At 36.1% G+C, this 13,545-nt stretch overlaps 1 protein-coding gene across 2 annotated transcripts in view; it reads left to right on the top strand.

Annotated features, from left to right (window-relative positions):
• Window positions 1-13,545, top strand: part of NUCB2 (nucleobindin 2) — a 41,332-nt gene that overhangs the window by 11,494 nt on the left and 16,293 nt on the right. For both annotated transcript variants that reach the window (NM_001075381.1, XM_005215930.4), the window contains 3 exons: window positions 7,231-7,374; window positions 7,957-8,064; window positions 11,864-11,990. In NM_001075381.1, the coding sequence (NP_001068849.1) occupies window positions 7,231-7,374; window positions 7,957-8,064; window positions 11,864-11,990 (379 nt within the window). The remainder of the gene's footprint in view (window positions 1-7,230; window positions 7,375-7,956; window positions 8,065-11,863; window positions 11,991-13,545) is intronic.

Below are 13,545 nucleotides of genomic sequence, written 5' to 3'. Positions count from 1 at the left end.
AATAAAGTTCATGTATGTGCTGGCAGTAAAGATTATGTTGCTACTGCCACTTAGTCAACCACTTTTTAATGTTCTGTTAACTGAAAACCACTCTGCTTTCTGAGATGTTAAACTGAGGAATTAAGTTCATTGTCAGTAATTTGATAATATAAACAGAGAAAATATTCTAGTTGGAAAGATTTTTTTGTTTTGTTCTGTTTTTTTTTTTTGGAAAGATTTTTATGCTGAATTTTAAGAAAGCGTGTGAGAATGTGTGTGTGGGTGTGTATGTGTATCTACACACTAATCAAAAGAAAATTGGTTTAAAAATTATCAAAAGAGACCTTAAGGCAAATTAGGATATAAAGGTCACTCAAATGTGAAAAAGATTAAATCTACCAGAAACCTAGAAAATCTTGTTTGTGTACATTTAAAAACACAGCCTCAAAATATTTAAAGGAAAATGGACAGAATTATAAGGAAAAACAGATAAATCCAAAATTAAAGTGCAAGATTTTCACTTTTCTAGTATGATAATAGTCATTTTATCTAGACAAAAATGATTAAGAATGTAAAAACTGGATAATTATGAAAAGTTATCGAGCTTAGATAATTTTAAAACTTACATACTTTTAGAGTAAATTATGCTTGAAATTGTAATTGTTCCTTTTTTAATGCTCACACTTCTTTTACAAGCTCAGGTTTTTTGCTCTATTTTTCATTACTTTAAAAAAAAGTTGAAGTATGATTCACATATCTTAAAATTCACTCTTTAAAAAGTGTACAGTGTCTCACACTCTGTCCAAAGTGTGAGACATTCCTGGCTTTACTTCATTTTTACTATATCTAGACAGGAAATTTTATTGGTAGTTGATTTTTGTGTTCTTTGTATCCCACCACCTAAATCTTCTATTTGATCTACCAAGGTAGTTTTCAGCTGGCTGAATAAGCAGTGTTTGGTTTAAAAGGCATTTATAAATCATATAGCTTAATCATTTCTTACAATTGGTGTGAATACAAACAATTTTATTAGTATTTCTGATAATGTAGCAGAAAAGATCTACACTTTATTCAATGGAATTAACTAATAATAGAATCTAAGAGTGTAAATAATACTGAGGTCTAATTGAATTCTCTTTTAAAAAATTCATTATTTTAAAAAATGAGGAAACAATCAGGGAAAGTTAATTGACTGACCTATGATCACATAGCAAGTGGATAGTGTATACACCTAAATTTAATTTGCCTTACTCTTCTTAGGTATAACACCTTTTACAAAAATTAGAGTATAATTGCTTTACAATATTGTGTTAGTTTCTGCTGTACTACAAAGTGGATCAGTTATATGTATACATATATCCCCTCCCTTTTGAGCCTTCTACTTCCTGCTAGTGGTAAAGAGCCTGCCTGCCAATGCAGGACTTAAGAGATGTGGGGTTTGATCCCTGGGTCATGAAGATCCCCTGGAGAAGGAAATGGCAACCCACTCCAGTATTCTTGCCTGGAAAATTCCATAGACAGAGGAGCTTGGCGGGCTACAGTCGATGGGGTTGCAAAGACACACGACTGAAGTGACTTAGCATGCACGCATTCCCTTCCGCTTGAGCCTCCCACCTCCCCTGTCTCATCCCTCTAGATCATCACAGAGCACCAAGCTGAGCTCCCCGTATTAGAGAGCATCTTCCCACTTGCTGTCTATTTTACACGTGGTAGTATCATCCATTTTTCTTTTCCTTGAGGATCCAAATTTACTTTTCAGATAAGCATTCTCTTTGTCTCTCATTGCAGAGGAGGTTTGTGAATAACAGAGCTAAGGGAAGCAGTATGCTTTCAAATGTTAGCTGCTTCAGAACCACCGGTAGAGCTTGTTAAAATAGAGTTTGCACCCCTCACCCCCCCACCTCCCTCAAAGATTCTTTGATTTAGATGATCTGGAGTAAACCCTAATAATTTGCATTTCTAACAAATTCCCAAGTGGTGCTGGTGCTGCTGGCTCAGGGACCACCACGCTTTGAGAATCACTGTGTAAAAGCAGACATAGGCTTCGGAGTCAGTCACTCCCAGGTCCAAACTCTGGATCTACCACTTACTGCCATGTGACCCAGTTCAAATTTTTTAACTGATATGTTTCAGATTCCTGTACTTTAAAATGGGAATGATAGTATTTATTTCACAGGGCCATTGTAAGAATTAAATTAATGTAATAAAAAAATTTAGCATGATTAGTATGTAGTGTGTGTGTGTGTGTGTGTGAAAGTTGCTCAGTTGTGTCCGACTCTTTGCGACCCCATGGACTGTCCATGGAATTCTTCAGGCCAGAATACTTGAGTGGGTAGCTGTTCCTTTCTCCAGGGGAGCTTCCCAACCCAGGGATCAAACCCAGGTCTCCCACTTTGCAGGAGGACTCTTTACCAGCTGAGTCACCAGGGAAGTACTTAGTAGACACTCAATAGATGGTTTCTGTTGTTATTTATAATAAGCCTAGGACTCAGTTTGGAGAAGGCAGTGGCAAGCCACGCCAGTACTCTTGCCTAGAAAATCCCATGGATGGAGGAGCCTGGTAGGCTGCAGTCCATGGGGTCGCTACGAGTCGGAGGCGACTGAGCAACTTCACTTTCACTTTTCACTTTCATGCATTGGAGAAGGAAATGGCAACCCACTCCAGTTTTCTTGCCTGGAGAATCCCAGGGACGGGGGAGCATTGTGGGCTGCTGTCTATGGGGTCGCACAGAGTTGGACATTACTGAAGCGACTTAGCAGCAGCAGCAGCAGGACTCAGTTATATGTTTATGCACCATAAACTCATCCACTGTTTTAGAGCAGATGCTCAGAGACTTTTTGTCACTTGGAGATTCTATCAGGACACATGCACACAGACATTTTCATATACACACATTCCTCCATGACTCTCTTCATTTTATGATAGACTTGAAAAAAGAATGAGAGAGTAGAAATGACAAATTGGTGAAGCGATTCCACTTCCAAGACTGTATTTAACTAAGGTTTATTTTCATTACTCTCAGGCTTCTATTGTGTATTGAAGTAAAGGTGGACACTATAAAAAAGGGCATATTTAACACCATGCAACTTAGCTTCCAATTGCTAAGCAGAACTGTTTATTAATGTATGTGCTATATGGTGGGAAAAGGAGAGCCTGAGTAACGTGGGAGATGAACCCAGGGTGGAGGAAGGAGTCTGTGTGAAAGGGTCTTTTAAACTCCGGATTTACTGTATCAAGTGATAGCAGTCACAGCTCCTGGTAGGGTTTGCAAAGTGAAGTTATGGAGGTGTATCACTGAGCTGACTTTCCACATGTACATTGTAGAGACTATTCAAGTCATTTTGAGCTTCCCTGATGGCTTAGCAGTAAAGGATCTGGCTGCAGTGCAGGAGTTGCAGGAGATGCAGGTTCAATCCCTGGGTTGGGAAGAGTCCCTGGAGGAGGACATTGCGACCTACTCCAGTATTCTTATCTGGAGAATCCCATGGAGAGAGGAGCCTAGTGGGCTACAATCCATAGGGTCACAAAGAGTCGGACATGACTGAAGCAATTTAGCATGCATGCCCAAATCATTGTAGCAATTATTCATTTTCTAACTAAATGTGTACCATGTTAGGGGCCATTGAGACTCAATTAAGCCCCAGAAGTATATGTAGAAAACATCAAAATTGACTTGAGCAGTTAAGTCATAACTTGGGCTTTTCAGTCGTGATTACACTTAAAACTCTAGTGTTGTCTAATAGTCATTAGATTGGTCAGCCTGTTTACAGTGGCATAGGGGACTTGCAAAGGTAAACAAAAATTTCAATTCAGAATTAAAAAAAAACCTCACACTTTTTAAATTAATTTTTTAAAAGGTAAAAGGTATAGCTAATAAACACTTGAAAAGATGGTCAGCATCAGTAGCCAATAAAACAAACTCACAATAAGATACTGCTTCACACCCAGTAGGTTGGCTATAATAAAAGATAGACAATAAATAGCGTGTGTTAGTGAGGATGTAGAAATTGGAGCCCTTATGTAGTGCTGGTGGTAGTGGGAAAAGATATAGCTGCCATGGAAAACAGTTTGGCAGTTCCTCAAGAAATTATAAATGGAGTTACAGAATTGATCTAGCAATTCTCCTCCTAGATATACAACAAAAAGAATTCAAGTTGCTGCATCAAACACAGTAACTGGAACATAAATATTCATAGTAGTATTATTCATACTAGCCAAAAAAAGTACAAGTAGGACTTCCCTGGTGGTGCAGTAGCTAAGAATCTGCCTGCCAGTACAGGAGACACAAGCTCGATTCCTGGTCTGGGAAGATTCCACATGCTGTGGAGCAACTAAACCTGTGTGGCACAACTACTAAGCCCATGCTCTAGGGCCTGAGAGCTGCAACTTCTGAGCCCTGGAGCCTAGAACCTGTGCCCCGAAGCAGGGGAAGCCACCACAATGAGAAGCCCGTGCACCGCAATGAAGAGTAGCCCCCACTCCCTGCAACTAGAGAAAGCCCACTTGTAGCAGCAAAGACTGAATGTGACCAAAAAATAAATAAAATTTTAAAGCAAAAACAAAAAAGGAGACCGTTTATTGTAATCTTTAATAAAAAAAAGAAAGCAGAAATAACCCAAATTTTCATCAACTGATGAACTGATAAAATGTAGAATATCCATACAGTAGAATATCTATTCAGCTGTAAAAAAAAAAAAAAATGAAGTGCTGATTCATGTTACAACATGTTACAACATTTAGCATAATGCTAAATGAAAAAAGCCAGATACAGAAAAGGCCATATGTTATATGATTCCATTTATATAAAATGTCCAGAGTAGGCAAATCTGTATAGACTGAAAGTAGATTTGTGGTTGCCACAGACTGAGAGAATAGAGGGAATGGGGAATGACTGCTAATAGGTATGTGGTTTCTTTTTGGTATGATGAAAATGTTCTAAAATTGGATTATGTTGATAATTGCACAGCCTTTGGAATATACTAAAAACCACTGAATTGTGTGTTTGGAAAGGATAAGTTTTATAGCATGTAAATTATATCTCAAAAGAACAAAGGCAAAACATATACTTATAGTGGGCATGAAGCATGAATGAGAAATAAACCTTTGTTATCATAAAAAATCGTTGTGAGAAGAGGAGGTGATTCATGGCCAGGAAAAGATTCTGTGGGAAAACAAATCATCCTTCTGTTAGAGATTCCTAACACTGAGTAGCCCGTCACAAGTCCTCAAAGTCTTACGAAGATGGGAACATATTTAACTACATTGAGCCAGTATCTCTCAAACATTTCATTATAAGTAACATTTACTCACAACAGTCGTGTTGAAGGACTAGTATCCTAGAGAAGAGTGAGTCTTGGACTTGAGTATACATATGTAAGAATCACTTGGAATGTTTGTTAAAGCAGATTCCAGGGTCCCACCCCAGAGATTCTGACTCTAGAAGTGTTGGATGCAACCTGAGAATTTGCATTTCCAACAAGCTCCCAGATAATTTTATCCTTTAAGTTTGAGAACTAAACTTTGAGTAGCATCTTTATAGAATAGACAAATCCTGTACCTTAAATGGGAGAATTTTCTGGCAAGTGAATTGTATCTCAATAATGATGCTAAAAATTTTGATATACTAGAAATAGCACTAAAATGTGAATTCTAGTGATTTTGTTAATTCAAGACAATGCTGTGTGGGTGAATTATTTCCATTAAAAATTTCTTCATCTGTAAAATGAGTCACTGCTATATCCTACCTAGGGTTGTGGTGAAAATGAGGCAGTGTATTCTCCCAAACTGTGTTCTGTGGATAAAGACATGTTACTTAAAAAATTAAGTCCGTGGTCAGCTAAGTTTGGAAGTCTCTGAATTAAATAATGCATATTCCAGATTGACGGTCAGACCATTATTTTTTACTTAGATCCTGTTATCAGTCTATGTGTATCAAATAAATTAAGTATGAGCTTTTCATTCATTCTAATTCTTGTAGTAGAATTAGAGCTACAGATATCCTTATGAAGTAGAAAATTAATAAGCAAGATTTGAACAATATATTTCTTTTAAAGATTTACTTATTTATTTTTGGCTGCACTGGCTCTTGGTTGCTATGTGCAGGCTTTCTCTAGCTGTGGAGAGCGGGGGTTATCTCCAGTTGTGGCGCTTGGACTTCTCATTGTTGTGGCTGTCTTGTTGCGGGCACGGGCTCTAGGCATACAGGCTTCAGTAGCTGCAGCACATGGGCTCAGGAGTTGTGGCACATAGGCTTCGTTGCCCAGTGGCATGTCGGATCTTCCTGGACCAGGGATTGAACTGATATCCCCTGCCTTGCAAGGTGGATTCTTAACTACTGGAACACCAGGGATCCCCAAGATTTGAATAATATTGTGGGACCAGCACTAGTTGTTACTCTTTTGCTTCAACCCTGTTACATCCTGCTTGATATTTTATTGACCTATTTGAAAAATTAATGACCAAAAAGAACTTTGTCATATGTGAGAGGAGAAGAGGGCAGCAGAGGATGAGATGGTTGGATGGCATCACCAACTTAATGGCCATGAGTTTGATCAAACTCCGGGAGATAGTGAAGGATGAGGAAACCTGGCATGCTGCAGTCCATGGGGTCACAAAGAGTCGGACATGGTTTAACGACTGAACAACATTGGCTATGATAAAATAATGTCTGGTAAGGTTAAGAGAATATTTGTAGTCAGTTATTTGTCTTTTTAAATCAATTTATGTTCATAGAGCAAATTACTTTCAAAATTAGATCAAAGCTAATTTAAATATCATATCCAGAAGTAATTTTGGCTCTTTAGTATTTTAATTGAGAAAAAATATATAGTTTTCCCTTCTCCCTTTCTTAAACTTGGGCTGTTTATTTTTTTAAAAATTGAGTTCCTCATTACCATCTTTATTTGAAGCTTTTTAAATTAACCAAATGTTTTCTTATATAAGCAGTTTAAACTTTAAAATTTTGTTTACTTGTCTTTTTAATCTTAGCTGAAAAGCATTTCTTTCCTGATTTTCTTTAGTGATCTATTTTAAGCATTATTTTTGATGTTATAATGTATTCTTAACCCCTTTCTTAGAATTCTAGAATTCCTAGAAATTTTAATTCCTAGAATGAAGCTCCCTAAAGTTGAGTATATTATATTATTAATGGTGGTATTATTAATGTGGTATTAATGTGATAATGTGGTATATATATATATAGTTTGACAATGTTTTTTCAGAACCTTAATATAATTGTACCTTTCTTTCAGATGAAGTGGAGGACCATCCTTCCACAGTGCTGTTTGCTCCTGGTTACGTGTGCGCTTCCTGCTCTTGAATCTGTGCCTATAGACATAGACAAGACAAAAGTGAAAACTACTCAGCCTGTGGACAGTGCAAAGATAGAACCACCAGTAAGTGAAATGACAAAGATAACCTTGTGGGAAGAACTTTAACTAAATTTATTACTTATAAAATTGGAAATTTAGGAACTATTTTTCAAAAAGTAGTAAAAAGTATAATGAATATGTTGTTGTTTAATATGAGAAAAAATTTATTTAATGTAGTTATATTAGATACATATATCTAATTAGTATATTAGATAGTATATAAGAGAATTAACCATAATACATTTCCAAGATGGAGATAACCAGCCAAGAAAACATGTTCAGAGAAGAGACAGATAACAATGAACGAGACAGGTAACAATGGGGTAAACTCAATAATTTTAATATTATTGGTTAAGTCTACATTGTCTAAGTGGTATAGAAAATTGGCTTTTACATAGGAGTAAAACATGACATTGGTTCTGATATAACATTCTTCATTTGAGAAATAGTTTTTTAACTTTGACTGCCCAAACTGTCAAAGTAGGTTTGTCTCAATACCATATTTCTAGACATTTTTTTGTTTGTTTTGTTTTTTAGGATTGAGATCTTTAGATACAGGGAAGGAAAAACTTTCAGAAGAGTTATTGTTTGTTTCTTAATTTGAAGGATACTGGACTTTATTATGATGAATACCTCAAGCAAGTGATTGATGTGCTGGAAACAGATAGTCATTTCAGAGAAAAGCTCCAGAAAGCAGACATAGAGGAAATAAAGGTAAATGTAATTAAATAATTGTTTGACAAATATTTAAGCATGCCAGACACTGAGCTAAGTATTGGGATTACAAAGATGAGTCTCATTTGTAGCCCTTAACTCAAGGGAGACTAATACCAAGAAAAAGATTACTACAATGAATATATGATAAGTGTATAAAGTATTTTGGAGATATAAGATTGGACACCTAATTCAGTATAAAGCAGTGGGGGAATGTGGGTCATCTTTCTTCCTAGAGATTATGTCTATGTCTTGAAGATGTGGCTGAGAAAAGGAGAAAGACTGGGAGGCATCCCAGGCCAAGGTGCAGGAGACATATAGAAACCTGGGAGTAGGAAATGTTTCTGGAAGCTAGCCTGGGAAGTGGAGGCCATGATTGGCCTAAAGATGAGCTTGGAAGGCATCATGGGCTAGATGACAGAGGGTCTTGTACATCATGGTAAGAGACTCAAAACATGATGGGAGGCCAGCAGGAAGCTATTCAAAGGTTTAGAATAAGTTTAGTTCTGGTGTTTAATCAGATCCAGATTAATAGAAGATGTCATGGCCCATATCTTATCTCAATAGGGGAGGTTTAATTTGCCTCTATCCTAAGAAGCATTTATTGGACATTATCTCAGTCCATTTATTAGACATTATCTTAGTCCTAGACCTCTCCTTAGTACTCATAATAAAGAAAAGAGATTGTAAAAAACAAGATCTGACATGAGAGATTCTTTAAAAGCCCATCCTTGAAGGGTGAAAGTGAAAGTGTAGTCTCTCAGTTGTGTCCGACTCTTTGTGACCCCATGGACAGTAGCCCGCCAGACTCCTCTGTCCAAGGGATTCTCCAGGCAAGAATACTGGAGTGGGTTGCCATTCCTTCTCCAGAGGATCTTCCTGACCCAGGGATTGAACCTGGGTCTCTTGCCTTGCAGGGAGATTCTTTACCATCTGAGCCACTAGGGAAGCCCATCCTTGAAGGGTAATGAATCCATTTAATTTGGTTTATCTTAGAGTCAGAAGTAAAAAAAAAAAAATCCAATGATTTAATTTTAAACTTTCAGTTATATCTCTCAAGATAGTTTTATTGGTTTGCTTATGTTATTTTTATCTGTTTTTAACTTTCCTAAAAAATTGTCTCAGCTGTTTCTAAAATCAGAATTAGTGAACTTTGTTTGAAGGAAACATTCTGGATCAAGCATCCTTCTTATTTTAGTTTCTGTCCCTGCTCTGGGCCCCTTTTGAAAGTCTGACGTGCATAAGGTTGTGGCTACTATCAGAGCCTGTGTGTGGCTTTTAGTTCACAGCTTTCCTCTTGGAAGCTGTGAACATTTCTGGGAGAATGGTAACAGCCTTATGCCAATAATTCCCTTGAATTATCTCTATTTTATTTTAGAATAACCTTTTTTTTTTTAATTGACATATATTTGACATATGGTATTATATTAGTTTAATGTTTAGGACATAGTGATTTGACATTTGTATACTTTGGGAAATAGTTACCACAATAGGTCTAGTAACCATCTGTCACCACACAAAATTAATACAATATTATTGACTGCACACCCCATGTAGTATGTTATATCCCCATGGCTTATTTATTTTACATCTGGGAGTTTGTACCTCTTGACCCCTCTTCACCCATTTCATTTCTTCCCCAGCCTCCCTCCACTCTGGCAACCACCAATTTATTCTCTGCATGTGTCTGTTTTTCGTTTGGTTTAGTTGGTTTGTTCTGTTTTTTTAGATTCCACATACATCAGGCAGCATTTTTTCTTTCTCTGCCTGACTTATTTCACTTAGATAATACCCACAATCTCCTGAATAATCTTGTGTTTCCTTGAAAAATTTATTTGAGCTATGGAACTAATTTCCTGGGATGAATGATATCTAATATAGAGCTTTCAGTGTCTCTTATCTACAATACTTCAGTTAGGACTAAGAGCATTATTTGAGGGCTAACAAAAATGTGGATAATGGGAGTTGCTATATAGAGATAACCAGGGAAGGGAAGGCAACTAGCTTGTCTTATTTGGTATGGGAATACTTTTATAACTGTCTCCCTTTCACAGTCAGGTCCTTTTCTTTATGGGGTTGTATCGGGTAAGGGGGGGGAGACAAAATGGGGTGAGTTAAACAGTTATTTAATGAAAAAGAAATGAGTAAAACTAGACGACAAAACCCAACCCAAGAGAATCATTACAAACAGCTAGGCAATTCCTCTTTTCTCAGGAAAAACTGGGAAAAAAGTTAGAAGTTGTCCTTTCCTTTTCAGCTAAGCATTTTGAAAGGAGACTCATACTGCATTTCTTCCCTTACCAAACATTGCTAACTGGGAGGATCATGGCAGTGCCTGTGCCGCTTCCCTGAGTGTGCTTTTGTGAAGGATGTCATGACTTCTTCATTGCCAGATCTAATGCACACATTCTATTCCTCTTCTTACTAGACTCCTTTATTTTATCTCAGTGGTTCTCAAAATTTTAAATTGTTAAAACGGATTTCTGGGCTCCACCTCCCGACTTTATGATTCAGTAAGTCTAGGGCCTGCGGATCTGAGGTTCCCAAGTGATGTTGGTGCTTCTGCTTGAGAACTGTTGTTTTATCAATAATAGTGACCATCTCTCCTTGGAATATACTACTCTTTTTCTTCTGTAGCAGACTATTCTCTTGGTCCCCTTTTCCCACTCTGAACATTCTTTCTTGGTCTCCCTTGTGGAGTTTCTTTACCTTCCCTTCCTCAGCAGGCCCCCTTGACTCAATCCTGAAGGGTTTGTGTGCCCGATTGCTAGTTAGACTTGCAGTTTATGATTGCAAATGCATTTATAACAAGAGAAAGTAAACCACTAACTATTTTGTTTCTTAAATTTTGAAGCATGTATATATTCATCTATGAAAAAAGTAATCAAAGGAGACAACCTAAAAAAGATGAATTTTGATAAGTTTTTAATATATGGAATGACTAAAGCTTAAGGAAGCTATGTTACTTTAAAAAGCTTTATCAAAATGTAATTAATATACCATAAAATTTGCCCCTTTAAAGTGTACAATGCAGTGGTTTTGATACATGTACAGAGTTATATAACTATCACCACTATCTAATTTTAGAACATTTTTGTTTCCTCTAAAATGAAACCCTGTATCCATTAAGCAATCTCTCCCCCTTTCCTCTCCTCAGCCCCTGGCCAACATTAATCTAATTTGTATCTCTGTGGTTTTGCCTGTTCTGGACATTTCATATGAGTGGAATTATACAAAATTTGGCCTTTTGTGCCTGGCTTCTTTGACTTAGCATAGTGGTTTCAATGTTCAGCATATTGTAGCATGTATTGATATATTCCATTATATGGCTATTCCATATTTTATCAATTTATCAGTTGACGGACTGATAAATTGGGTTATTTCTACTTTTTTTAGTGTGAAAATTGCTGCTGTGAACATTCATATTTAAGACTTTACGTGAACATATGTTTCTACTCTTTAGGTATATATCTAGGAATGTATTTTCAGGATCATATGGTAACTCAGTGTTTAACTTTTTGAGGAACTGTCAAATTGTTTTCCAAAGTGGCTGTACCATTTTATAATTTAAGTTACTTTTTGAGTTTCTTGTTTTTGCTTTAATTATGGCTTTTAGATGCCTTAATTTAGAGTTACAAACTGAATTTCTTCTGAAAGAAATGTTGTTTGTAATATTAAATTTATCTCAATGAGTCAAAGCATTTATTACTATTTTATCATAACCCTATTTTAGATATATTGTATCTTATCTAAAAATCCAATGGAATAGATAACATTAATTTATCATTTTTGTTAACAGAGTGGGAGGCTAAGCAAAGAACTGGATTTAGTAAGTCATCATGTGAGGACAAAACTTGATGAACTGAAAAGGCAAGAAGTGGCAAGGTTAAGAATGCTGATTAAAGCTAAATTAGATTCTTTTCAAGGTAAGTACTAAAGAAAAGGTCAGAAAATTCCAATATTTGGTTTTGAGGTCAGTTTACAGACCATGTTCCTTTAGTCAAAATTTAATGTTAGAATTGATTTGGCTTCTCTTAATTTTTAAAATGTCATTCAAAAATCAAAATGATTGCCCTTAAATAATTATATCAAAAAAGAAAGAATGAAAAATAATGAATTAAGCCATTGCTTTAAAGAGGAAAAATAACATCAGGGGAGACCAAAAGAAAGTAGGGGAGAGAAACTAATTAGAATAATTTCCATAGATGAAATAGAAAAATTGTCAGAGTTAGCTCCACAAAAACACCAGGTTCAGACAATACCAAAGGCAATTCCACTAAACCATTAGGGGGCAGATTGTCAGTGCTATTTAAAGTATTCCAGAGCACAGATGAAGAAGGAAACTTCCACACTCTTATCATGTATTGATGCCAAAACCAAAATTATTGGATATTAAAAGAATACTCTGTCATAGCAAGTGGATTTATTTTAGGAATGCAAGATTAACTTTTTAGGAAATCTAATATTATAAATTATTATATGTGTAGATACAGGAAGAAAAAATTTTTTGGTGACAAAAGAACTTGCAAAGTCAAAGGACAAATAATTAATTGGAATAAACCTTTCAAGTTTGTATTTTAAAAAAATTATATTTATCTATTTATGCATTTCTTTAGCTGTGCCTGGTCTCAGTTATGGCATGGGATATCTTTGAACTTCACTGTGGCACGTGGGATCTAGTTCCCTGACCAAGGATCGAACTTGGGTTCCCTGCATTGAAAGTGTGGACTCTAAAACACTGGACCACTAGGGAATTCTCCTCAATTTTTTAAAAAAAATTAAGATAATTATTTTTGGTACAATAGAAGGTTCATAGCAAGATTGAGGGGAAGGTACGGATATTTCCCATATACCTCCTGTCCCCCAACGTTCACAGCCTACCCCAATACCAACATCTCCCAACAACTGATGAACCTACACTGACACATCATGGTACCCCCAAATCCATAGTTTATATTTCACTCTTGGGGTTTTACAATTTATGGGTCCACGTGAATTTATGATGACATGTATCTACCATTATAGTACCATACAGAATAGTTTCACTGCCCTAAAACTCCTCTGGCTCTGCCTATTTATCCTCCCATATTCTAATTTAGACTATGAGGAGATTATACAGCTAAGAAGCAGAGTTTTTGAAATGTGAAGCTATCTCAAAGAAAGTTCATACGATCACCTCCATATATTCAGAAAAGGCATTTGACAAGAATTAACACATCTAATTAATTTTTTTTAAGTCATAAAGTAGTAATCAATAGATACTTCTGTAACACGATCACGTATGTCCAGCTCAGCTACACATACTTATTGGAGAAACACAAATATGTATTTTAACTAAAATCAGAAACAAAACAATGCTCACTGTGTCACCACTACTAATTAATATTGTATTGGAGGGTACTAATCAATTATACAAATGAAAAAATTGGAGGTGAAGTAAATGGAAAGTAGGCAATAAAATCATCTCTATTTGCAGATAAT

The sequence above is a fragment of the Bos taurus genome, chromosome 15, assembly GCF_002263795.3.
Source record: "Bos taurus isolate L1 Dominette 01449 registration number 42190680 breed Hereford chromosome 15, ARS-UCD2.0, whole genome shotgun sequence".
Lineage (NCBI taxonomy): Eukaryota > Metazoa > Chordata > Mammalia > Artiodactyla > Bovidae > Bos > Bos taurus.
This window is presented reverse-complemented; position numbering and strand designations above follow the sequence as displayed.